Source organism: Pteropus medius, unplaced genomic scaffold (genome assembly GCF_902729225.1).
Source record: "Pteropus medius unplaced genomic scaffold, Ma_sr-lr_union100, whole genome shotgun sequence".
Lineage (NCBI taxonomy): Eukaryota > Metazoa > Chordata > Mammalia > Chiroptera > Pteropodidae > Pteropus > Pteropus medius.
The window spans coordinates 19,166,984-19,192,314 of NW_024352784.1; the positions used below are offsets into that span (position 1 = coordinate 19,166,984).

Sequence of the window (25,331 nt, forward strand, 5' to 3'; positions counted from 1 at the left end):
TGTTGGGATGGGTGTCCTCAGTGGTTTCCAGAGTTTTCTGGGCTGGCCTCAGGGCCAGGCTAGGACAGGCACATCTCCCCAGAATCCCCTCTCCCAGTAAAAGCACCAGGAAGGAGCAACCCAGCAGGGTCCCGGTTCCCCACATGTGACGGGGTCGCCTGGCAGTGTGGCTGCATCTGCCACTCCTGGTGACCAGTGGGGTAGGTTCGGGTGGACAGGGAGGGCGGAGCCTGCCCCCGCAAAGGTGCCCAGAAGACTAGAGGGTGGGGTGTGCAGGCCTGGAGCTGAAGCTGGGGAAGGCAACACACGAGGTCGTGAGCCACTTGAGAGATCAGGCATTGTCCTCAAGGTGTAAGAGAGGAGGGCAGCCTTAGAGGAGACCTAGATGGGCGCTCTCCCCAAGGGGGAAAGGCCTTTTCCCAATGGGGGTGTCTCTAGCACAGGCCTTCCAACCAACTCCATCCAGAGGGAAGGTGGCTAGGAGTGTCCACTCCTGACTTTCTGCCTGCAAGGGCCTGAGACAGGTGAGGGTGCTCTCAAGCTTCCCTGGTCACTAGGGAAAATATCACCCACCCATCCAGGCCAGGTTGACCAGGGCCATTGGCCTCATAGATGCACCCCATAGGGGAGCTCACGGTCAACCATGGGCATCAGGGGAGGCTCCTGATCATGTGTCTCCCCTGGCACCGTCTATCACTGCCCACCGCCCCCACCTCTGTGCCACACACATGCAGTTGCTTGCTCATCTCCTTGTTTGTCGGGTGTCTGTCCATCGCAAGGCAGGACCTGGGTTCCTGCTGACTTACCAGCTGCTAGAACAGTGCCTGGCCCAGGAGTGAGTGAGGGTCACTCTCACTGAGGCAGTCAGGCCTTCAAGGGTGGGGAGAGCAGAACAGGGGGAAAGAGTGGAGAGGGCACTGCAGGCCGCAGGACCAGCCTGGGTGAGGACTCGAAGGGTGCTGCCCACTCATGTAAGGTGCTGCCCACCAAGCAGGGTTGAGGTGCTGGAGTGCTGGCCTCATGCCAGTCAAGGAGCCAGGGAGAGTCTGAGCCAGGGCCAGAGTTCTCCCAGGACACTACTAGCCTTAGGGACCCAGCACCCAGGCTGTGAGTCTGCCCAGGGGAGCAGGGAGAGTTACCTGGATACTTAGGATGCCAGCCTGGCCACCTGCTTCCCACAGACAGAGAACCTGAGGCCAGGAGACTTGGGGGAGCCCCACATAGGCCTTCATTGAAGGCCCCTTCCCTTCAGGCTTCCCTGTAGTCCTCCTCACAGTGGCCTGGCCTGCGGAGCACCGTCCCAGTGCTGGAGTCTCTGCTGGATACCCTGGCCTCAGGTGTCCTTCCTCCTGGCCACCCACCAAGAAGGAAAGGCCTGGGAAAGGTGGATGGTCCCCTGGGGCAGGAGGGAGTCAGCCTGGCACCTAAGGGCAGCTCCCACCGGCCAGGCCCCACTTTGTCTCAGTCCTGTCCTATAGATTTCTACCACCTCCATCCCACCTGAGCAGCCCCTCCAGACTACTCGGCCAGGCCCTCAGAGAGCAGCTGTGTGACGAGAGGTTGGGTCCAGGCAGGCAGGGTATTGCCAACTGTGAAGGACCTGGACCAGACGCCCGGTAGGCCTGCCTCGTGGGTGCATGCCTGGCCACACTGGCTCGAGTCCTGCCCCAGTGACACAGGATTCCGGCTGCCCTCTGCTCCCTGGGTCCAGGGGAGCAGCAGGAGGAGCCTTCTGGGGTGGCTCATCCCTGCCTACCATTGTGTGCGGGGCTGGACCTATTGTGTATATGGACAGAGAGTCTGTGACTGTGATTGCCAGGCAGCGAGACCCAAGGAAAGGACGGAGTGGCTCATGGCCCAGGCAGCCGGGTAAGGCTCTGTCCTCCAGGACCTGGAAACCAACAGGCAGGAAGCCCTGACTGCTCCACGGCTGTGTCTGCCCCAGTCCCAGGAGCTGTCGTTCCTTCCTGGCTAAGGAGCAGGGGCCACTTTACCTGCCGGAGAAATGGAGAGTGCCCCCGGGAGAAGGGACCTGACAGAGTGGGGGAGTGGGAGGGTGGTGGGGCGGAGGGCAGTGGCCAGCGCGGCGGGGGACTCTGGGCCTGAATGAGAAAGCGGAGCAGAGCAGCAGACGTCTGGATGCATCGGGAGCTGAGGGGAGGGTGGAGGCAGGGCCTGGGGGCCTGGGAGCAGGCAACCGCGCTGACTAATGGCCTGGTTGCTGCAGTCTTTGTCCCTCGGGCCCACCCTAGCCTTGGCAGGACTGAGGCCAGTTCCCAGCCCCCTGCCTTGTGCCAGGGAAGGTGTGGCCTGACGGGAGGGCACGGTGCCAGCATACCACTCCATCCACTTTGATCTGAGCTGACTCGTTTGGTTTTGGGTCCTGGCTGTGTTTCTGAGTGCCACTCCTGTAAGCTGGGGGTGGTCTTGGCGTGGCCCCCACTGTATCAGGTACACACGGTCCAGGTAGGGGGCTGACCCCACCGGCGTCCACCGGGGCTGGGTGTGAGTGGTTTCCTGCCAGTGCCGGTCTGGCCCCGCCCATGCAGTTGTTGCAGAGGAGCCCCTGCCGGTCCGTGGGCCACTTGGTAGGGGTAGACAGCTGCCTCAGCCCAGGTCCCCTGCTGGGCATCCCAGGACATGGAAGAGAGGGGCCCTGTCCCTTCTGCTAGGTGCAGATGTAACCCATAGCTACCCTGTGTCCCCACAGAGAGAGAAGAGCCGGCAGGAGGGGCAGAGGGTGCTGGCTACCCACCCCAGGAGCCTCCATGCAGTGAGCCAGTGAAGACAGCCCCCGAGGACCCGCAGGCAGAGCTGCACTGTTGGCCAGCAGAGGCCGCCCCCCACATAGGCACAGAGCCCACCTGCAGCCAGGGTAAGGGAGGTGGGAGCAGCCCAGCCCCAGCCCCATTGGCCAGCAGCCAGGGTGGGCTTTCCAGCAGAGGCGCCTCCCTCACCTGGAAGGGTGGAAGGGGCTGGCAAATTGGGGCCTGGGGAGGGCCCAGTGGTGACATACAGGGAGATGAAGCCGCAGCTGAAGAGCCTGGCTGGGACGCGGTGTCGAGAGAGATGGGAGAGGAGCCCCTGAGAGCCCCTCATTCCATCCCCAGCTCCACCGAGGGGAATAGCGAGGGCAGACAGAGCCCAGGCCGCTTATCGAGCAAGCACAAGCAGGAGGGGCGCCCATGCCCAGATGGGGCCAGCGGAGGGGCAGACACGTGGGGGGAGGAGTCAGGGGCAGGCAGAGGGGTGACCAGTATGCCTGGCCCAGACTGGCCTTCATGTCCAAGTCAGAGCCCATTCCCACCAGCCACCCACCCACCCAGCCAGGGCCCTCGGGGACTCCTCGGGACTGGAGCCTCTTGCAGACCCCACTCAGGACAGCGGGGCCTGGCGCCAGCCCGAGGGGCCAGGCCTGGGCTCTGAGTCAGCCCCACTCCTTTTAAAGCCATGAGGCCATGGAGGAATGTGGAGACTGGCTAGGCTCATGCAGCTCCCCGGAGGCTGCCGGCCTGGAACTGCTACCTCAGGCTCCAGGCACACGAAGCCCCATGCCTGCCCAGGAGCATGAGGAAGACAGTGGACTCCTGGGGCCTCAGTGTCCTCCCTGTGGTGTGGACACTTAATAAGAAGTTCTTCCTAGGATGGTCACAGGGGTGTGAGAGTTCATGCATACACAGTGCCTGGAGGGATTTCGAAATCCCTGGGAAGGCTCAGGGGACCTTGCCCTCCTGTCCTGGGCTCCCGGTAGAGTACACCGTACTCCTGGCAGGGGTGGGGTGTGGGGGTGTCCCAGCCCCTGCACCCCACAGCCTAGAGCCAGAGCCCAGTAGTCGGGGTGGTGGAGAGAGACAGGAGGCTTGAATCCTGCTGGTCAGCACAAGCAGAAAAGCTGAGCGAACGCACCCACAGTCTGATGTAGACGAGGAGCTGTTCTTGGTGCCTGTCCTCCAGAGGGGAAACTGAGGCCCAAGTTGGGGAGGGGCGGGTAGGCCCAGGAGGCGGCGAATGAGGCTCAGAGCCAGTGGTCCACCCCACAGTTGCCAGCTCCAAGGTGTCCAGCAGTGGGAGTGCCCAGCCACCTGAGTGTCACCTGGGCAAGGCAGAGCCCAGCAGGGCCAAGTCTCGCCTCCTGCCCAACATGCCAAAGTTGGTCATCCCCTCAGCTGCCACCAAGTTCCCCCCCGAGATCACCGTCACGCCGCCCACCCCGACCCTGCTTTCACCCAAAGGCAGCATCTCGGAGGAGACTAAGCAGAAGCTGAAGGTGACCAAGGGTGCTGCGTGGGGGGCACGGGTGGGGGTGTGGGCTACAGGGGAACTGGGGCCGAGCCAGGCCACCCTAACCAGTGCCCTGCCTGGTTTGCACAGTCGGCCATCCTTTCTGCCCAGTCGGCAGCCAATGTGAGGAAGGAGAGCCTTTGCCAGCCGGCTCTGGAAGTTCTGGAGACGTCAAGCCAGGAGTCCTCTTTGGAGAGTGATACAGACGAGGATGATGACTACATGGACATCTGAGGGGCCAGAGCCCCCAGCGACACCCCGGGGCCCATGAAGTCCCCCAGCTGCCCAGTCTCCCTCCTGTGTGGTTTCTGAGCCGGGTCTGTCCCCACCACGTGGGGCCCAGAGGAGGCTGAGTTTAGCCACATGAAGAAGGACGGACGGGTCACGGTTTGCACAGGCCGGCATCCTTTTCTATGAAATGGTGACTTTGTAAATATGCCTGAGCCCAGCCCAGGGGGCCGTGTCCACACCTCAGCGCCTGGACCAGCCAGGCTCTCTGTGTCACAGGGGGAGGGTTATTTAGGGCCGGCCACCCCACTCCCTTTTGTGGTTTCTTTTCTAATAAAGATGGGACAGTTCGCTTTGCCTCTTCGTTCACTCCCAGGGCCTCCCTCAGCTGATTGCTGTCCAGTTTCTGGGTCCCTCCTCCCACAGGTCAAGGTCTGTCCCTGGGGTACCCCAGGGAGCAGGTGAGGGCATTCAGTCAGGAATGGGCGAGCACAGGCTGAGGAGCCATGCAGAGCAAATCCCTCTGGATGGGACTGGAGCTGGACCTGAGAGGGAGGTCAGGAGCATCCCCTGAAGGACACAGAGGTATGAGGGCAAGTCCCTCTAGAGTGGGGATAGGGGGGCCGCAGGGGCAGGCAGGGGCCAGGCTGAGCTCAGGAGCTGGCTGGTACCCCAATGTGATGGCCCTAGGGGGAAAATGTTTACCTCCTGCCACGCTTGCCCTCTGATAGGACCAACCATGTAAGTTATGAGGTTCAGTGCAAGATACAAAAATAGTTAAGAATTTTTTAAAGGTGGCAACAGAGTGTTAAGCCAGCCTGCGATGCTGGCCCTGCCCTCCCGAGCTCCAAGCCCATCTGTTTTGAGGAGGCACAAGTCTAAGCGGCCTCAACCTGCCCTTCTCCTCACTGTCAACCCCCATTGGGAGCCTAGTTGCCACCCCACAGCTCTGGGCTAGCTCTGTCCCCCGGGACTCCTTTCAAAGGCTCTCTGTCCAGCATGGGGGATGGGGACCCATCTTGATGCTCTGTGCCCCTCACGGGCTGGACACCTTGTACCCCTGCCCAGGCAGAAAGGCCCAGTAGACAGCACTGCCAGGGTCCCCAGCCCAGGCCTGGCAGAGCCACTGCAGGGACCCAGAGGCACAGCAGCCTCAGATGGGTCCTCCCTGAGCCTGCCACGATTTAGGCCCTTTGAAAGGCCGCCTGAGGCTGAGGGGCCTGGCAGTTATTCAGCTGACCACCTGCAGGGACCAAGGTGTGGAGGCCCCCACACGGCACTCCTGACCTCTCAAACTCCTTCATCTTTCTCTCTGAAAACAAGCAGCCAGAGTGCCCAGACTAGAAAGAGGAAGTGGCAAACTTCCTTCCTCCAGGTCCACAGACCCCCACTTCCTGGGAACAACCGAGCCATATCCCAAGGCCCTTTCCGGCTGCAGGACACCTCAGACCACCCAGGGAGCGTTTCTATCATCTTCCTTTTCTAACCTCTGCCTGAGGATGCACCCTCATCTCTGGGCCGGGGCTGAGTCCCAGCACCAGGCAGCAAGCTGGGGGTCCAGCTCAGAGTCCCAATGCCCACACCCATTGCCCACAGAGGTTCCCTGAGTACCTAGCAACCAAGTTGAATGTGTTTCCAGCTCCCGCAGCCGGCTTCCCTCATGCCTGTAGGTGCCTCCTCTCTGGAGCAACTGCAGGCCCACCCACCATGAGAGGGGAAGTGTCCAGGGAACAGGCTGGCTGGACCCCAGGAGTTGAGGCAGGTCACAGCTGGATGGCCTAAGCCGATGTCCCTGCCAGCTTCAGCTCCCTGTGAGGTGGGGCGATGTGTTCCCTTTGGACATATTAAGAAGCCGCCACTGGGAAGAGGACCATCTGCCTGTCAGGACACCTAGCCGAGGTCGCAGGGCCCAAATGAGTCTCAGGCCTGGACCCTCCCTATCCACCCTGGCTTCAGGGCTCCCAGAAGCCGCCAGGGGCCTAGCATTGCATCTCCCAGTGACCATGGCCACGCCCATCTTGTCTGGGCCTCAGTTTCCTCACCTACACAATGAGATGGGAGGAGAACAGAAGAGATTATGCAAACTGCCTGGGTGACTGCACAGGTGGATGGGGCTGGGTGGATTCACTTCAGAACACTGGATTCTGTTCTCAGCTCTCCACCCTGGACCCTTTCCTCACCATTCACCACCTCCCTCCAAAGGAGATCCCAATGGAGCTGTATCTGACCCGACTGCTCCCAACCACCCCCACTCACACCCTAGGGTGCCTTCCTGAGTTACGGCCCTCCTCCCTACAAGGAAACTGAAGAAGAAGAGGCCGGAATCCTGAGATTGCAAGTACAACGCCCCCTTACCCACCCTGAAGCTCATCCCTTTCCGGAGACCAGCCCTGGCTCCCCTGGGGCTGGAATCCAGCAATGCTAGCTGAAGCTCCTCTGGACATCGGGCTCCTCTAGTGCCAGAGGTCCGGCAGCTGGAGGCTCTGGCCCCCTCCCCTGTGTCCCAGGCCAGTTGGCCAGGAATGTGCTAACAGAGCAGGTTAGGTCCTGCTGGCCCGCACAGGCACCTGTGGACTTTGAGAGGGGACCCGGCGCGGCGGGGTGGGGCGGGGTGGGGTGGGCAAGGAGGCGGGACATGGACGTTGATGCGGATTGCGGGAAGGGCGGGGCCAGACTCAGGGAGTAAACCAGGGGCAGCCTCCCAGGCTCTGCTGCACTGCCAGCGGCAGATACAGGCCACGACATGAAGCTTCCCCTCCTGCCCTGCGCCCTGCTTCTGCTGGCGACAGCCCCCAGCCCAGGCCCATGGCCTACAGCAGGTATGCCCCCTTCTGTCCTGTCTGTCCATCTGTCTGTTGCAGTCGAGCCCCTGGCAGATGCTCCTCTGGGCTGGGCCTCTATCTGTCAGGCCATCTGTGCCTGTACTGGAGGCAGTGGGAAGAAATTGGGGGTACAAGGGCCACCCAGTGGGGATGGGGGTCTAGGCGGTGCCCACCATAAATCAGCTGGGAGCTAGTAGCTGTCTGGGAGGAAGGTGATCAGGCAGTTGGTGGGCTCAGAAGAGCTCTTGGCCTGCACCCCGAGCCCCAGTGCAGGGTGTGCTTCCCATGAAGGAGACCCCTAGTCCCACTGGCCAGAGGCAGGATGTGAGTCCTTGTCAGGGTGGAGCCGAACCCCAGAAAGTCTAGTGAAAGAACCATGCTTCAGAGCCAAGACCATGGCCCCTCCACGGAGCTGGGCCAGAATTTACAGGCCTCCCAGCCCCCAATCTGGCCCCTCTCTTCCATTGCAGTGAAATGCTCTCAATCCTCCTGCCACTTAACTCACTTACTGGCATTCCCTCAGCCCCTCCCCCACCTCCTTGAGCCATCACATCCTCAGTCAATAAACACTGATGCTCTTGAGTACCAGCCCTGCGGCTGGGTGAAGTGAGGCCACCAGAGTGGCTGAGGCCCAGGCCTGGCCCTTGACTGGCCCCCTTTGGGGGGGTGACAGGGAAGGGCCAGGTGGGACATGTAAGCCCAGCCTCAGTGCCTGCACCCCACCCAGTCCCCACCCTCCAACCCACGTGGCTGTGCCAGCCTGAGGGACCAATCCCTTGAAAATGGTTCTGCTACAGGACCCCATAGATGGAGGAAAAGTCTGGGGCCTGATTCCACAGTTTCCCCCGCTCCAGACTACTTTCCCATTCTGGCCCTGCTGGGTCTTCTGCTGGGAAGTTCTTCCCTAAAAGGAGGGGCATATCCCTCACCTTCTCCGCAAAGGGTGGGGCTCCTTTTGGGGCTGCAATAAGTAAATCGGCTCTGCTCTGCAGAGTGAGATGCAGAGCTCAGCCCAAGCATCTGCCCCTACCCAGCCTCCAACGAGACGCATAGTAGCTGAGTCCCCACACCTTATACCACCAAGCCAGGGGTGGGGGTGGGGGGATTCTCTTCCAGGCTATTGGTCCACAGACCCTTCAGGGAGTAGAGACAGGTCCTTGGTCCAAGTCCCAGGCTCAGGCATCTGTGGCCATCTGAGAATGCCATTACCTATAGAACTTGGTGGCTGAGGGTCAGTCATGCCCTGGGGGCTCATCCTGACACTGCAAAGTTGTGTCTGGAGATATCCCCCCTTATCTCCCCTCTTTATCTAGCCAGTCCTTCAGGCGAACTATCACATGATCTGTACTAAGCATTACCCCACCCTACAAGCCCTGTAGGTTGCCACTGTGTCCGCATGGCGGTCAGTACAATCCCTACTGCATTCTCCTGGGCATGCTTCTCTCGAGTAGGCTCCCGGAAAACAGATGCGGGCCCTGCGTGTGGGGGAGGGGGGAGCCAGCCCAGCACCTACCAGGGCTGTGCACTCAGAGCCCTCTCCTCTAGGTGCCCAGGAGAGCTGCTCCCAACGCTGTGGGGACCCAGGCGGGCAGTGCTCCTGCCACCCGACCTGCTCCGGCCTGGGCACCTGCTGCTCAGACTTGCGGGACTTCTGCCTGGAGGTCGTACCCCACTCGGGCTCCATGATGGGTGGCAAGGACTTCGTGGTGCAGCACCTCAAGTGGTCCAGCCCCACCACCAGTGTGATCTGCAGGTGGGGGGCCAAGGGGCCATGCATACTGGGGGCCCGGACTACTTGGCTGGCTGGGCGGAGCCCCGAGGACCAAGGACAGGGACAGCTGGTTGGATGGGTTCCCCAGGGAGGTCAGGGGCCCAGGCCTTGGAGAAGGTCAGCCCACCCTGGACCAGCCTCTCATGCCACCTCTAATCCCCACAGGTTTAAGGAGAGTGTCCAGACCCTCGGCCACGTGGACTCCTTCGGACGTGTGCACTGTGTGTCGCCCCTGCTTTATGAGACTGGCCGCATCCCCTTCACACTCTCCATGGACAATGGCCGTTCCTTCCCACGCTCAGGCACCTGGCTGGCTGGTGAGCCCCACCTTGCTGGTCCAGGCTGTGGGCACCAGGCCCCACACTCTGCAGGCCCTGTCCCCCACCCGCCCACCATGGGGACTTTCCCCAGTACTAACCTATGCACACCTGGCCCGCCCACTGGGTCCTGATACTCTGGCTGAACCAGTCCCTTGAGAGGCCTGCCTAACCACAGGGACGAGGATTCCTGCCCTGGAATCCAGACAGGAGTCTCAGCCCAGAGGGAATGGGGGCTACAGAGGTCACCCAGCAAGGTGGGCCAGGCTAGGGAAGGGGAGGAGGCAGGTGGAGGCCAGAGACCTGAGCAATGGAGGGCAGGGCCCTGCCTCTTATGCCAGGGTCTGGGAGACACCATGGCTCCAGCGAGACTGCCATGCTTTGTCCTTGGGAGGCCCCCAGAGCTCTTAGAACCTCAGGACCTCCTCCACTGGACCCCCTGGGCCCCAGGCCTTTTCTCACCTCACCTCTCCCTCCCAGTGCACCCCAGCAAAGTGTCTGAGACAGAGAAGAGCCAGCTGGTGAACGAGACCCACTGGCAATATTATGGCACCACTGGCGTTGGAGGTAACCTCTCCCTGACCTGGAACGTCTCAGCTCTCCCCACAAACTCTGTCACCATCGAGCTGTGGGGCTATGAGGAGACAGGTGAGGCACTCTGCGGGCTGCTTCTGCAGGGTCTGGTTGGGTCAGAAGCTTCGGGCTTGCAGAAGTGAAAGGGAATTCCAGGCAGGGGAAGTCCTATGGATGGGGAGGGGGTCCCAGGTAGGGATTGGAATGAGGAAAGTGCAGAAAAGAAAGAGGAAGTGGAAGGGGCAGGGTCATGAAGGGCCAAGCGCGGAACAGGGCAAGGAGGCTGGGGCCCCACTCAGGGAGGAGGTGTGGATGGCTGCTTGGTCTCTGGATATAAAGCTTGTCCTGGAAACAGAAAAGGCTCGCTCTGCCCCCTACTCTCTGAGTCTCTAGATGGCTGACGTAGCCCTGGGCCTGTCTTAGAACAGGGACAGTGACCCTGGAGTGTGGGGGAAGGAGGTCGTGATCACCTGAGCCAGGGTCCTTGTGGGGGCAGCAGGGAAGCCCTCCTATGGGGATCATCTGTCTGTACGTCTGTCCCTCAGTCAGGCTGCTCTGCGCACCAAAGACTGGCGCCCGCCCCTCCTCTGCCCCGGGGTCCTCAGACAGGCCCCAGGGCTGACTGGGCCCTTCTCTCCCTCAGGGAAGCCATACTCAGAGGAATGGACGGCAAAGTGGTCATACCTGTACTCTCTGGCCACAAAAGTCCCCAACTCCGGCTCTTTCACCTTCATTCCACAACCCGCACCTCAGCAGTACCAGAGATGGGAAGTGGGTGCCCTTCGGATCGTCAGCAGCAAACACTATGAGGGGGAGAGGTGAGGGCCGTGCAGAGGATGGGTCGAGGGCTGGCTGCCCGACGGGAAGCCGGGGCCAGGGGCAGAGAGGGCAGCCCTTAGCGTGCGTGTGCCCCCGCAGGGACGTGCAGGCGCTCTGGAGCAATGAGCACGCTCTGGCCTGGCACCTGGGCGATGACTTCCGGGCAGACCCCGTGGCCTGGGCCCGAACTCAGTGCCTAAACTGGGAGGAGCTAGAGGACCAGCTGCCCAAGTTCCTGGAGGAGCTGCCTGACTGCCCCTGTACCCTGGCCCAGGCCCGGGCTGACTCTGGCCGCTTCCATGTGAGTCCCCACCCAGGTCAGGGCCCAGGAACTAACTGGCAAGGGGGCAAGTGGAGCCAGCTGCCCCCACCATGGACATGGCTATGCCCACCCAGAACAACAGCAGGGAAGGCACAGATAGAGTCCCCTGGGAGGTGGGGCTGAGGTCTAAAGGCCCCTGTGGGGGTGGGTTAGGGATGGCAGAGCCGGATGCTAGGGCGGGCGACAGCAACCTGCTGCTCTACAACAGACTGACTACGGCTGTGACATCGAGCATGGCAGCGTGTGCACCTACCACCCAGGGGCTGTGCACTGTGTGCGCTCTGTGCAAGCCAGGTGAGCCCCCAGATGGTGGTTGGGGCACCAGGCAGAGCCTGGGGGCAGGATCGCCAGCGGTGGGCCTGACCTGTCCATGCCCCCAGCCTCCAGTATGCCTCGGGCCAGCAGTGCTGCTACACCGAGGAGGGCACACAGCTCCTGACAGCTGACTCGACGAGCGGCAGCACCCCGGACCGCGGCCACGATTGGGGTGCGCCTCCTTTCCGAGCACCGCCCCGCGTGCCCGGCCTCTCCCACTGGCTCTACGATGTCATCAGCTTCTACCACTGCTGCCTCTGGGCACCCGAGTGCCCCCGCTACATGCTCCGGCGGCCCTCCAGCGACTGCCGCCACTACCAGCCCCCGCGCCTGGGTGAGTGCCAGCCAGGGTGGGGCCCAGGGCAGGACCAGACCAGGGGAGCCTGCCTGACTCTCCGCTCTCCCCAGCCTCTGCTTTCGGGGACCCGCACTTTGTCACTTTCGATGGCACCAATTTCACATTCAATGGGCGTGGCGAGTATGTGCTGCTGGAGGCTGCGCTGACTAACCTGAGGGTGCAGGTGCGGGCCCAGCCGAGGACGACGCTCGAGGGTGAGGCCGGGGCCCAGGGGACTCGGGGTGGCTCTGAGTCATCCCAGGTGGGAGCCTGGAGCCAAGTGGACCCCGTTCTGCACCCACCACCCCAGGCACTCAAGACCGAGGCACAGGGCTGACGGCTGTAGCCGTCCAGGAGGGCAACTCAGATGTGGTGGAGGTCCGGCTGGCTGGTGAGACAGGGGTCCTGCAGGTGCTGCTAAACCAGGAGGTGCTCAGCTTCGCCGAGCAGAAATGGCTGGACCTGAAGGGTGAGTAGCATGGCTGGGCAGGGGCGGCGGGCTGCCTCGCTCCCTTTCCCTTCCGCCTGGGCTTCCACGCCTCCCACTGGCCCTAGCCAGAGGCAGGGATGGTGTCCAGAGCACAGATGTGGAGACGAAGGCCTCTGGGAACTTGCTGCAGGGCGACAGTCAGCCCTCTCCCCACAGCTAACTGCAGAGGGACCTGGCACAGTGGACACCTGCCTCCAGCCCATGGCTCTCTGTGCACAGACATGGTTCCAGGCCCCAGGTAGCAAAGTCCGGTAGTGGGGACCTGGTCTGATCTTGAGTCTTTATATCTATGAAGCCCTAAGACACACCCTGGTCAGAGCCCCGAGATGCCAGGATGGTGAGATGAGTCCCCACTGACAGGACCTGGGAGGTGCAATGCTTGCAGGCAGCTGGCCTCAGGGTGAAGGAGTGGTGGCTCTCTCTCTCTCTCTCTTCTCTCAGTAGTGCTGCTGCAGGGAATGAAATGACTCCCAGTTGGGGTGGGTGGGGACCTGGGGTGGGCCTGTTGGTGCTGAGGATGCAGGGATCCCCAGATAGAGCAGAGGCGAGCGTGGCTGCTGCCTCCCAGTCAGAAATCAAGGGCCAACTGGCTACCCCCATGTGTGGCCTGGGCCTGGGGGTCTCTTTGGGGCCTGGGCACCTCACATCAGCACAGGGGCTCCTGGCACAAGTATGGGCCCAGACTGCTGGAGTGTCATAGTCAGCAGGGTTGATCCTGGGGACGCCCTCCCCTTTTCCTTAAGCCCAAGGGCACCAGCCCATGGGAGGTGACCTTGACCTCAACTCCACCCTGCGCAGGCATGTTCTTGTCGGTGGCTTCTGGGGACAGCGTATCTATCATGCTGTCCTCGGGGGCAGGCCTGGAGGTCAGCGTCCAGGGTCCCTTCCTGAGTGTGGCCATCCTGCTGCCCGAGAAGTTCCTCAACCACACTCAAGGTCTCTTTGGAACACTCAACGACAACCCCACAGACGACTTCACTCTGCGCAATGGGCAGGTCCTGCCCCCCACTGCCAAATCCCGAGAACTGTTCCGGTTTGGGGCTGACTGTGAGTGATCGTGAGGACTGTGCTGGAAGAAGGGACAGGATGGGATGGGGGGCGGGGGGCGGTGGAGATCAGGGGGAGCCCCCATACCATTGGCCACCAGGGCCTGCTCCATGTCTCTGCAGGGGCCGTGGAGAACGCCTCCTCCCTGCTCACCTATGACTCCCGGCTTCTGGTCAACAACTTCCTGTACCGTCCCAAGCATGACCCTACCTTCCAGCCCCTCTTCCCCGAGGAGGTCACCCCCAGCCCCAGCCAGGCGACTGAGGCAGCCAAATTGTGTGGGGACAACCATTTCTGCAGCTTTGATGTGGCAGCTACTGGGAACCTGAGTGTAGGCAATGCCACGCGGTTGGCCTACCAGCTGCACCAGCATCGTGTGCAGAGTCTGCAGCCAGGTAAGGGCTACAGGTGGGCCCCCCTGCAAGGAGGCAGGCACTTCACACTGGGACATGGCACCCCAGGCCGGCGGCTGAGGCGGCCAGTCGCTCAGGACTGTCAGCTATGTCCCGTTTTACCCCAGTGGTGTCTTGCGGCTGGCTGGCCCCGCCCCACAATGGGCTCAAGGAAGGCATCAGGTACCTGAAGGGCTCCACGGTCTACTTCCACTGCAACAACGGCTACAGCCTGGTCGGGGCAGAGGCCAGCACCTGCCTGGCCGATGGCTCCTGGTCCAGGCCCACCCCAACTTGCCAGCCAGGTGAGGATGCCCAGTCCACCTGCTGCCCAGCCTGGTCTGGCCCCGCCCACATGCTTGCCCCACCCACACATCCCTCCCAGCTGCATGCCAGGCCAGCCGGCCCTGGGCCGCACTCACCTCTCCCGCCCACTCTCCAGGGCAAAGCCACACCGTGCTGCTGAGCATCGTCTTCGGAGGGCTGGCAGTGGTGGCTGTGGCCGCGCTCATCTATATGCTACTGCAACGCAGGAAGAGCAACACGTGAGACCCCCTCACCCCACCCCGAGCCCAGGGGCCTACCTGCGGGGCCAGGCTCTGGGCCCCTGGGGCACCCGTGGGACCGCCATGCCCGCTCACACCCGGTCTCTTGCAGGGCCATGTGGACTTCGCAGCCCTGAAGAGAGTGCTCCCGGCCAGAGACGTGAGGGCACTGGGCCACCCCCGCTCAGACCAAAGACCAGCCTCCCAGGAGAGCGCTCCAAACTCCCAAGACTGAGCAACCCAGCAGTTCGATCCCCTAATCCATAGCACCTGGGACCTGGACACCTGATACCTGAGCCTTTAATGCCTGTGGAACCAAGGCCCGATGCCCTGCTCTATCACCTCAGACCCAGACCCTGAGCTCTAACTGTGTAGTTCCTGAAGGCCTTACCCAAATATTTGCTCTAATTCCGGGCTCTAATTCTCCAGACTCGAGACTCCACACCCTCGACTCTAGTGCCTGTCTGCTGAGTCCTAGTACTCCTGCACCTGACACTCAGTTGGCAGTACCTCAGCTCCTGTGTCCAATGCCTGTGCCCCTGATCCCTGAAATATTGATACCTGGTGCCACAAAACCACAGCCCCAGCACCCAAGCTGCCTTGATTCCTGGACACTGGGCCCAGCCGAGACTGCAGATGGGCCCAGCTCAATGCGTGAAGAGACCCCAGTATTCCAAAGTGGAGAGTCATTCTCCGAGTGCCAGGCTTGTGATTCTAACTTCTGGAATGTCACTTGAAACACCCCTCTCTGCCTGAACGAGGAGAAAACAAGCCTGTTGCTCCCTCTCCCTGGTGTCCTGGTGCTCATGCTGTCCCTCGGTTCTAGGGTTCTACAGTTACCCTTTGGGGTCCAGAGCGACTTGGGTCCGAGTCTTTCATCTGCCAGATCACCTGAGACAGGTCCCTGACCAGCCTCTCTCCATCTGAAAATGGATTCGAGAACAGTGATGGCTTCGTGGGGTGGGGAGGACGGGTATGGTGTTTGGGGAAGGTAGACCATGGGGGTGCCACGCTAGGTGCCCAGGAGTTAGGACAGAGCCAGCCTGCTCCTTCACCCCAAGCAAGCTGGCCCAGCCTGGGCCTGGGCCCCCACCCTGCCCAGCACCCCCCCGAAGCCAGTCACTAATAGTGGTAGGCCCAAGTCATCTGACCCAGGTCCGTGTTCGGGGTTCCTAGGCCTTCCACACAGGAGTATCCAGAAGCTAAGTACAGAGCACAGGCCTCACGCCGCCTCTGCCCACCTGCACCAGGGCCAGACAGCTCGTGCAGAGAAACACAGGCTAGGAGTTGGCTTGAGGACAAGTGAGACCCAGAGTTTTTTGTGGTGAGGGAACTGAATAGGGCCCATGGGAGGGTCTAGACAGGGTAAGATGGGGTCATATTTGCATTGTAGGTATCAGACAGAAAGCACCAGGGAGGGTGGGGTTGGAGGTGGGAGCCCCCTGAACCAGGCAGCAGCTCAGCCTGAGAGGGGCCTGGGCAGGAGGATAGTGTGCCCACAGGATGAAGAATCCTGGGTGGGAGGTGATCAGCGGAGGCCCTCTTCGCTATGGCTTGCAGCACCAAGAGTGACCACGTGGGGACAGCAGAGGGTAAGAACAGTGAGCAAAGGCGGACACCTCACCAGGACCCAGGCCATGGGGAAATGCAGTCAGCCCCAGCCCTGCAGCTGGCCCAGCAAGCTTGTGGTCATAACCTCAGCCAAGGTTCATGCAGGCCTACCTCTGCATCTCTTCTCAGCTTGGAGGGCTTCAATTCATTCCCCCAGTCTCGGGAGCTCAAGTCTCAGAGAGCTTGCACAGGTTGCTCCTAGATTGTCCAGAAGACACCGACCACCAGGTTGGAGCCCAGGCCTCCCTACCCGCTCAGCCTCACTTTTGATGGAGGGTCCCAGGCAGGGGTGGGAAGCTGTGGCAGGGGCAAGTCCTGCCCAGGGTTTCCGGAAGTGAGTGCACCATTGGCACATTTGAAAGAACAGAGCTAAGACTGAGGGATTGGGGGACTCCCAGGGATGGTGCCCAGAAGACTAAAGATGGGGAGGGGGTTGGTGCTTCCTGCCTTTCCAGACCCCAGAATCCCAATTCCCCACCTCTCTGGGCTTCTAGCCCAGGTCAGGGTGGGGCTGAGGACCAGCCCCTTGGCTGCTAGGTGGGGACTTTCTCCTCTTGAGATGAGGTAAGGGAGGGCTGGCCTCCCACTAACCTGAACCCCCAGTGTATCCCTGTACTGAGCCAGGTCCAGCTGGGCACTTGTCTGCTTGGATATGTGGGCTCAGACACAAACGCCCAGGCGGGCAGGGGCTTTTCATAGCTCCTATAACGGGCCTCAAAGGACCAATGGAATTCTCAGAGACTTGATCGGTCAGAGAGGGCATTCCAGGAAGAGGATCAGCCTGAGCAAAGGCTCAGAGGAAGAGAAGTGCAGTTGGGTCTGAGGCAAAGTGTTAAGGGGGTGGCAACCGAGGCTCCTCCTCTATCAGGCCATGGCATTTAGGCTTTGTCCTGAGAGTAAAGCATGGCCTCCCCTACCCTCACCCCGTCCCTCTTGGACAGGCCATAGAGCTGCCCTTGCCACTCCCTAGCAGGAGAAAGGGTGCACAATCTGTGGCCCTAGCCCTAGACAGACATCAGACATTCCCAGTGCCAGGGGCAGGCCAGGCTGGGAAGCCCCAACACCTGACAGGGATTTCCCAGGGGCCCCTAGAGAGTCAGGGGTTCTATTCAGCCTGTGTGAGTGTGGAAGGTCCCAGCACAAACTTCCTAGAGACGTCAAAGCCTGGGACCCCCACCTCAGAGAGGTGGTCTTCCCAGGGCAGCCCCAGGGAATCATGGCATCAAAACCCAGTGGCCAGTCCTCTACCCCTTGTACCAGTCCAGGTGTCGGGGATGGTGATCCAGAGGCTTGGAAACGCAGACGATAGGAGAGCTGGGAAGTCAAATGGGACATGGCGAGGCAGCCACAGGATCCTAGCAGCACTTCTGGGCTGAGGGACAAAGGAGGGGACTGCTACTGAACCAGGTCCAGGTCCTACACAGCAGGAACCACGCAAGCCCATGGGGCCTTGGCGGGAACCACAAAGAAAACTGGCCTGCCACAGACTGCCCACAGTCTCGAGGTGGGGGAAGAAACTCGTCTGTCTCTAGCCTCCCACTAGGGCCTCCCATTGGCTAAACACAGTGGGGAGACTGACAGAGTTGAAGGACCAATAAGGCACAATGGGAGCAGGACTCCTCCTCAGCCAAGCTGGTTCTTTCTGCAAGTCCCAGAACAGCTGAGTGCCTGCCCTGGGCCACCCTCGTCCTCAAGGTCTCATGGTCTGATGCTTCCCGAGGTGGAGCGGGTGGTCAGTGCTGTGTGTTGTGGATGTGGAAGGTCAGGGAGTGCTTCCTGGAGGAGCCTAGCTCTAGCTGAACTTAAAAGGATAAAAACCATTAGGCAAATGGTTTAAGTAGGTGCCTACAGCTGTTCAGCAGTCTACACTGCTCAGACTCTTCTTATAGGTAGAACACTGGACTACATTTCCCAGCATCCCTTGCAGTTGCAGTAGTCATGTGACTGAGTTCTAACCAGTGCAATGTGAACAAAAAGGAGCAGGGTACTTCCAGGCCTGGAACATCATTGCTCCCTCAGGCACATGTCCAAATTCTTTCCTCTGCTTGGGTTGATATAAGCATGATTTTGGAAGCTGCACCAACCTGGGTCCCCGGCATGAGGGAGGACCCCCTGTATACACCCTGACCTGTTTACTCATCCAGTGCTGTTATAGGAACAAGAAATAAACTTCTCCCATAATTAAGCCATTGTACATTTTGGGGTCTATTTGTTGCAGGAGTTGGTCCCTCTAATTATACACCAGAGGCAAAGAAGCAAAAAGATGGCCTTATATTTTTTATTAGTGTTGAAAATAAATACTCTGTGCACAGGTTTTAAAGAGTTCGAACAGATACACCAATATTCAGAGCAGCATTATTTACAATAGCCAAAAGGTGGAAGCCACCCAAGTGTCCAATGATGGATGAATGGATGTACAAATGTGGTATATATACATGATGGAATATTAGCCTTATAAAGGAAGGAAATTCTGACACACGCTACAACGTGGGTAAACCTTAAGGACATTATGCTAAGTGAAACAAGCCAGTCGCAAAAGGACAAATGTATGATTCCACTTATATGAGATAGCTAGAGTAGTCAAATTCACAGAGACAGAAAGTAGGATGGTGATTGCCAACGGCTGGGAGAGGGGGAATGGGGAGTTACTGTTTAATGGAGACAGAGTTCAGTTTTGCAAGATGAAATAGTTCTGGAGATGGATGGTGGTGATGGTTGCTCGACCATGTGAATATACTTAATGCCACTGAATTGTATGCTTAACAATGGTTAAGATGGTAAATGTTATGTATTTTTTTTACAATTAAAATAAATTTAAACAAAACAATTTACTTAACTAGTGCCCAGTTGGTGGACATTAAACTGTACTCAGTTTTTCGTTTCAAACACTCTTCTGCTTTGTAAAAGCGTTCAAGTTTACCTTTAGGAGAAATCTGCACAAAAAGGATTGGCTGATTAAATAGCACGTGCGCTGTTTAGCCAAGGGGAGCCTTATGGGGAGGGGAGGGGCAGCCCGAGGCCACCTATCATGACTTCCTGGCCTTGACACCACCAACCTATGAGAGGGTCCCCTACACTCTTGTCAGCGCAAGGAGCCTTCAGATATTTTGCTCTTTGCCATTTAGATGGTACAGATCCTACATCAACTTGACTAGGCTGAATGACATTCCCAGAATTCTCTCCCCTCTATGTTTTGGGTATGGATGGTCCACAAGAGAGCCTCCTGTGCAACTCTGGGAAGGCAGAAGTGAATTGGCAGTCTTTTTTGTAGCTCACACTCTAGTGGCCTGTTTGCTGATTCAGCTGCTCTGCAGGGGCAGAAGTCAAGCCTGCAAATGCTCCACATGCCCCTGAGGCAGAGTAGTTAGCCTTCGGAAGTCCCTGCCCTCCAGGATATGGCTCTGAAATTTTTCCTAAGTCCCTTACTCAGCCTTCTCTCTTTTTGATTCCAAGCATGAGAAACAGGCCAAGGCCAGGAAGATGAGATAGAGACAGATGGCCTTGGGCTTGCCCTGCCCCTCCCCGATAAGGCTCTCCTTGGCTAATCATAATATAATGATCTTTGTTATCATCTCCACCTGCCACTGCCAAGAGACCAAAAGCCTGTAATTCAGACAACTCTGGGCAGATTCTCTCTCTGAGCTGCCCATACTTTTAAGTATATACTTTCACTTTAATAAAACTCGCTCTCTCCTGCTTGCTGTTAGTCATGCCCTTGAATTCTTTCTCACGACATAGGACAAGAATCTGGTCACCAGAGGTCTGGTCCCTCTTTGGACTCCTGGCCCATTGAGCTCTCTAGCATCACCCTCACCCCTACACATCATGAGCCTTTGGCTTTCCAGTCAAGTGTGTGATAAAGCGTCCCAGCTTCTACAAGAAATATTGCTGCACTTGGTGAAAATAAAAGATATGGGTTTCAGCCCAGCCTCGTGGTCTCCAACTCACACTTGGGGTTCTAGCCAGCTCTGAATCCTTCCCTCCATCTTACATCCATCTTCCCTCCCAACTCCCTGCCACATGGACCTCAATCTCCAGCATCAGATCAAAGACAATAGCTTCTACCAACTTCCACATTTAGGGGTCCTGCCTTTTGGATTGAACCCAGACAGGTATAAATGTGATATTTTAAACTTTTCTTTAGTATAAGTTGTATGTGACAAAGCAAATTGGTACAGCCACTATAGAAAACAGTATGGAGATTTCTCATAAAATTAAAAGTAGAATTACCATATAATCCAGCAATTCACTTGTGAGTATATATTCAAAAGAAACGAAAATAAGTTATTGAAAAGATATCTGCATTCCCATGTTAATTGTAACATTATTCACAATAGTTAAAATATAAGAGGAAAAAAAAGATATGGAAACAATCTAAATGGCCATCAACAGATGAGTGGTTAGAGAAGATGTGATTTATATACACAATAGAATATTATTCATCCATGAGAAAAAAAATCCTGCCACCTACAACAACATAGATGGACCTAGAGGGCATTGTGCTCTGAGATGAGTCAGACAGTGAAAGAAAATACTGTACGATCTTGTTTATTGTGGGATCTAAAAAAGCCAAACTAATAAAAACAGAGAGTAGAATAGTGGCTACCAGAGAAGCTGGGGGTAGAAGGAAAGGGGAAATGTTTATCAGAGTACAAACTTCCAGCCATAAAAAATATTTATAAATATAGCGTAAATATAGCATAAAAAATAAATATAAATATAGCGTAAGTTGTATGCAAGAAAGTACACTCCTCAGAGTATAGCTCCATGAATAAACCTAAAGTAAATATACCCGGTTAACCATCATCCGGGTTGAGAAATTGAATAACACCAACCTCACCTTACCCACTAGTATTTTCTCAGCCAGTCACTACCTTCTGCCTCCTCCCATGTTAACCACTAATTTTTCACACCAAAGATTAGTTTTGCTTGATTTTTGTCCTTTACATAGATGGACTCATACAGGCAGTGCTCTCTTGTGTTAGTTTCTTGGCATTCCCATATGAATTTTAGAATCGATTTGCCAGTTTCCAGCAAAAAAAAAAACTTGCACTGAATCTGTAGATGAATATGGGGAGAATTGGCATCATCACAATATTATTCCTTGACTATACTAGTCCATGAACATAGTATAACCCTCCATTTATTTAGGCGTTCTTTAAATTCTCTCAATTCTATTTTGTAATGTTCAGTATAAAGGTCTTATATACCTTTATTAGTTTAACTTCTAGGCTTTGATATTATTTTATGCTATTGTATTATAAATGATTTCAATTAAAAAACGTGTTTTCTATTTGTGGCTGGTATATAGAAATATCATTGATTTTTGTATATTTTTCTTGACTACAGTGATCTTGTTAGATTTGCCTATTTCTAATAGTTTATCTGTAGAGTATCTATAAATAATGACACATAATGTTTTATCTGTTTTCTTTTATTTGTTTTCTTACTGCACTGGCGAGGACTTCCCTTATACTATTGCAAAGAAATGATGAAAGCTAATGATGATTGCCTTTATCTCGAAAGAAACTGGTCTCCATCTCAGAAAGGAGGTTTTTTTTCTATTTTACCATGAAGTACGACATTTACTGTAGAGTTTTGTAATCACAACTTATCAGACTAAGGAAGTTTCTTTCCATTTCTAGTTACTGAGGGCTTTTATTGTGAGGTAAAGTTGAGAAATTTTATCAAATGCTTTTCTGCATTTGTTGAGATGATTAATGAGTTTTCTTCTGTATTCTTTTAGTGTGTCAATATGGTGAATTGCATTGCTTGATTTTCTAATGTTCAATGAATCTTGCATTTGCAGAGAAAAACCAAATTTGTGGTGATACATTTTCTTCTTTTTTTTTTTTTATCTAATTTGGTTTGCTCCTATTTTGTTTAAGAGTTTCACATCTCGATGCATGAATGAAATCATCCTCTACTGTTGTTTTATAAAACTTTTTTGTCAGGTTTTGTTCTCAAAATTATCCTGTTCTCATTAAAAGAGTTGGGCAATGTTTTCTCTTTTCTGTTCTCCAGAAGAGTTTGTGTAAGACTGGTGTGTTTTTCTTCCATCATTGTTTGGAAGAACTCACTGACGGTACCTTCTCAGCCTGGAGTTATTTCCTTTGTCCCTGTGAGATCTCATTGTTGTTTTAATTGGCAAGGCTTACTTATGAGTGAGGTTGAGCAACTTTTTTATATGTTGAAACAGCCATTTGTAGCTCTCATTCTGTGGTCAAATGAGTCATAGCTCTGTGTATTTTTCTCATGGATTCTTGGTCTTTTTTTCATTGGTTGATATTAAATATTTAAGTATGTAAATAAAGGAGCCAGCCCAATATCATATTATGTATTGAAACTATTTTCTCCTTTAGTTTTCTTTGATCTTTAAAATATTTTACATGTCAAAATTTTTAATTTTTATGTGTTCAAATTTATTTATTTTTTTTCTTTATGGCTTCTTGATTTTATGTCATGCCTAAATGGCCTACCCACTCTAAGAATATAAATAAAACATTCTTATGTTTTCTTACAATATTTATATGATTTTATTTCTAACTCTTAAGTCTCTGACCCAACTGGAATTTATTTTGGTGTAAATAAAAAGGTAGTGATATGGGACACCCCTTATAAAATTCTTAATCTTTTAGCAGGAAATGATACAGGACATCTCTTGCAAGAGTTCTTAATCTTTTTTAGTAAACCTAGTTAAGTTTTCTTCCCTCCTTTCTTTGGAAAAGAGGGCCTCTCCTTCAAATCCCAATAATTGCCCGAAACTGGTGACTCAGATCCTCTGGCTATTGATAAGGGTCATTGTTAGCAGAAATGGCCTTAGGCCAGATGGGGTCCTTAGAGTCTGAGGGGGAGGGGACTTTAGGCCAAAAGTCTTTTTTACTCTTTAAGAAATATGTTAATGGAGTATTACTCAGCCATTTAAAAAAATTAAATCCTACCATTTGGATGGACTTAGAGGTTCTCATGCTGAGTGAAATAAGTCAGACAGGGAATACCACATGATTTCATTTATACGCAGTATCTAAGGAACAAAAAGAACTAATCAAAAACAGACTCACAAATTTGGTGACGGACAGAGGGGAGCGGGGTTGGGAGGCTGGGAGAATGGGGTGAAGGATTAAAGAAATACAAGTTAGTAGTTGATATTTGGGCACCGGAAGCACGGCAGAGGGAACGCAGTTAGCATTAATACGACGGCTAAGTGGAGGGCCAGGGGAGCAATTGGGGGGATCGTTTTATGAACATTATAGATGTCCAACCAATGTACTATATACTTGAAACGAATTTAAATAAATAAATTTATTTAAAAAAAGAAAAATATGTTAACCAAACCTGTTTCCCTCTACTCACTTAATAGGCACATCAATAATAGAAATTAATAGATATATGATTTAAATGATAAGTTCGTATCTTCCTTGTCTAGGGACTGAGGCAGCACCTCAGCAGGAAAGCCAAGACCCCGCCCTAAGACAGAAAGGGAAAGAGCTCCATGAAACCCCAATAGGCAAGGACTACTGTTGTAGCCCCCGGCCCCCGATAGATACATGGACCACCAGAAATCAGTGAGTTATAGGAAACACACTCTTTATTCAGCCAGCTGGGTCTGCCAGGGGTACGCAGACCCCAAATTAAGCAGCCCCGAAATGTAGAGGTACAGGGTTTTTAAGCCCTAAACCCCTATTCTTCATCCTGTTTGAACACACAAGTCTATTTTTCTTCTTTTTACTGTCAACCCACAGATTGGTTGTGCAAGTGGGGGGTACAGAAGCAGAAAGTTTATTATTAGCGCGTTATGTTCCCATGGGCGATAGCCAAACAGTAATTTTCCAGCCAGCACACTACGACCCTTCTCAGCAGGAAGCAGATACAGAAGAAGAGACCTCCTGTCCCTCAACATCTATACCAATAAAATAAGGGGGTTTGTGGCTCTTAGAAAAGAGTTAGGCAGGAAAGTTAGTTAGGGGGTTTCGGGTCTGCCTTCAAAGACACTGAGGTCATCTTATCCTAGAAAGGATCTGCCCTAATCCTCCCAAAATTAAGCAAGCAAGAAGGTATTTTTAGGCTAAAAGTAACTCCTAGAAAGAAACAAGTGAGCAGAGAATTAGGTACCAATTTAAGCCAGTCACTTGCACCTATACAATGAAGACCCCCCCAATGACCTTCAATTCACCTGAGCTTCATTATACCATCTTTGTAATATGATGAGTATGCCCAGAAGTTCATTAATATCATTATAACAGACTGAATCTGGGGAATGAACATGCACAGAAAGCGAATGATGAATCACTGAGTCCTGTCAATCTTCATTGTTGATCAAGGAAGCCCACCCCTTTAAGAAAAGTAACCACCCACAGCAAATACGGATAAAAACCCCAAAGGCTTTGTTACCAGGCCTTTTGAGCCATGCTTTTCTTGCTCAGGTCCGCTTCCATGTCTGGAAGTGTACTTTCCCTTCTAATAAAGCTTTTCTTTTTTGTTGTATTTTGGTGTCTGGCTCAATTCTTTGTTCGAGACATCAAGAACCTAGATAACACGCCGGGAGAGGACCCCACTCTCCAGTAACAGTAGGAATACCAGTTTATAATTTTCTCAGATGGCTACCCACTTGTTCCAATGTCAATCGATAATTCATCTTTTTTCCTATTGATTTGTCTTTTTTTTCTTTTTTTTTCTTTTCCTCTAATGATTTAATATTCTCCTTTAGCAGAGACAGAATTCCTGTATTTATTTACATCTCTTTGTGGACTTTGTGTTGTGGTTGGTTGATTGACTTCTTAGGTATATTCATATGCTCTTTTTTTGTTTTGTTTTTTTAAGTTATTTAAATTAGTTCAAGTATACAGTACATTGGTCAGACATCTATATAGTTCATAAAACGATCCCTCCAATTGTTCCCTCCGTCCCCTGACCCTCCACCTTGCCAACATATTAATGCTGACTGCATTCCCTATGCCGTGCTCCCCATTCCCATGACCATCCATCAGCTTTTAATTCGTACTTTAACCTTCACCCCATATTCCCAGCCCTCTAATCCCCCTCCCCTCTGTCCATCATCAAATTGTCCACTATATTTGTGAGTCTATTTTTGATTAGTTCTTTTTGTTCCTTAGATTCCGCATATAATTGAAATCATATGGTATTTCTTTCTCTGTCTGACTTATTTCACTCAGTATAATAACCTCTAGGTCCATCCATGTCTTTGCAAATGGTAGGATTTCATTTTTTTAATGGCTGAGTAATATTCCATTGTATATATGAAGCATAATTTTTTTATCTAATCGTCTATTGATGGGCATTTAGGTTGCTTCCTTATCTTGGCTATTGTAAATTGTGTTGCCGTGAATATTGCAGTGCATAGATCGTTACAAACTATTGTTTTGGTTTTCTTTAGATAAATACCCAGAGGTGCAATTGCTGGGTCCATAGGCCGTTTTAACTACTGTATATAATTTGTTTTA

General features: G+C 54.4%; 2 protein-coding genes across 6 annotated transcripts in view; both read left to right on the forward strand.

Annotated features, from left to right (window-relative positions):
* Nucleotides 1-4,859, forward strand: part of CABIN1 (calcineurin binding protein 1) — a 137,367-nt gene extending 132,508 nt beyond the window's left edge. For 2 of the 5 annotated variants that reach the window (XM_039847698.1, XM_039847694.1), the window contains 3 exons: nt 2,711-2,875; nt 4,041-4,267; nt 4,372-4,859. In XM_039847698.1, coding sequence (XP_039703632.1) covers nt 2,711-2,875; nt 4,041-4,267; nt 4,372-4,515 — 536 coding nt within the window. In that variant the 3' untranslated portion in view covers nt 4,516-4,859. Of the gene's footprint in view, nt 1-2,710; nt 2,876-4,040; nt 4,268-4,350 lie in introns of all 5 variants that reach the window. The other 3 variants (XM_039847695.1, XM_039847696.1, XM_039847697.1) reach the window with 2 other exon arrangements.
* Nucleotides 4,860-7,178: 2,319 nt separating this feature from the next.
* Nucleotides 7,179-15,045, forward strand: SUSD2 (sushi domain containing 2). The gene is made up of 15 exons (XM_039847699.1): nt 7,179-7,328; nt 8,877-9,084; nt 9,268-9,419; nt 9,900-10,067; nt 10,636-10,810; nt 10,911-11,112; nt 11,342-11,427; nt 11,514-11,782; nt 11,857-12,000; nt 12,096-12,254; nt 13,074-13,322; nt 13,445-13,717; nt 13,843-14,019; nt 14,157-14,259; nt 14,372-15,045. Exons 1-15 carry the CDS (start codon nt 7,253-7,255, stop codon nt 14,394-14,396), a joined length of 2,466 nt encoding a protein of 821 aa, XP_039703633.1. The 5' UTR covers nt 7,179-7,252; the 3' UTR covers nt 14,397-15,045.
* Nucleotides 15,046-25,331: the final 10,286 nt, after the last annotated feature.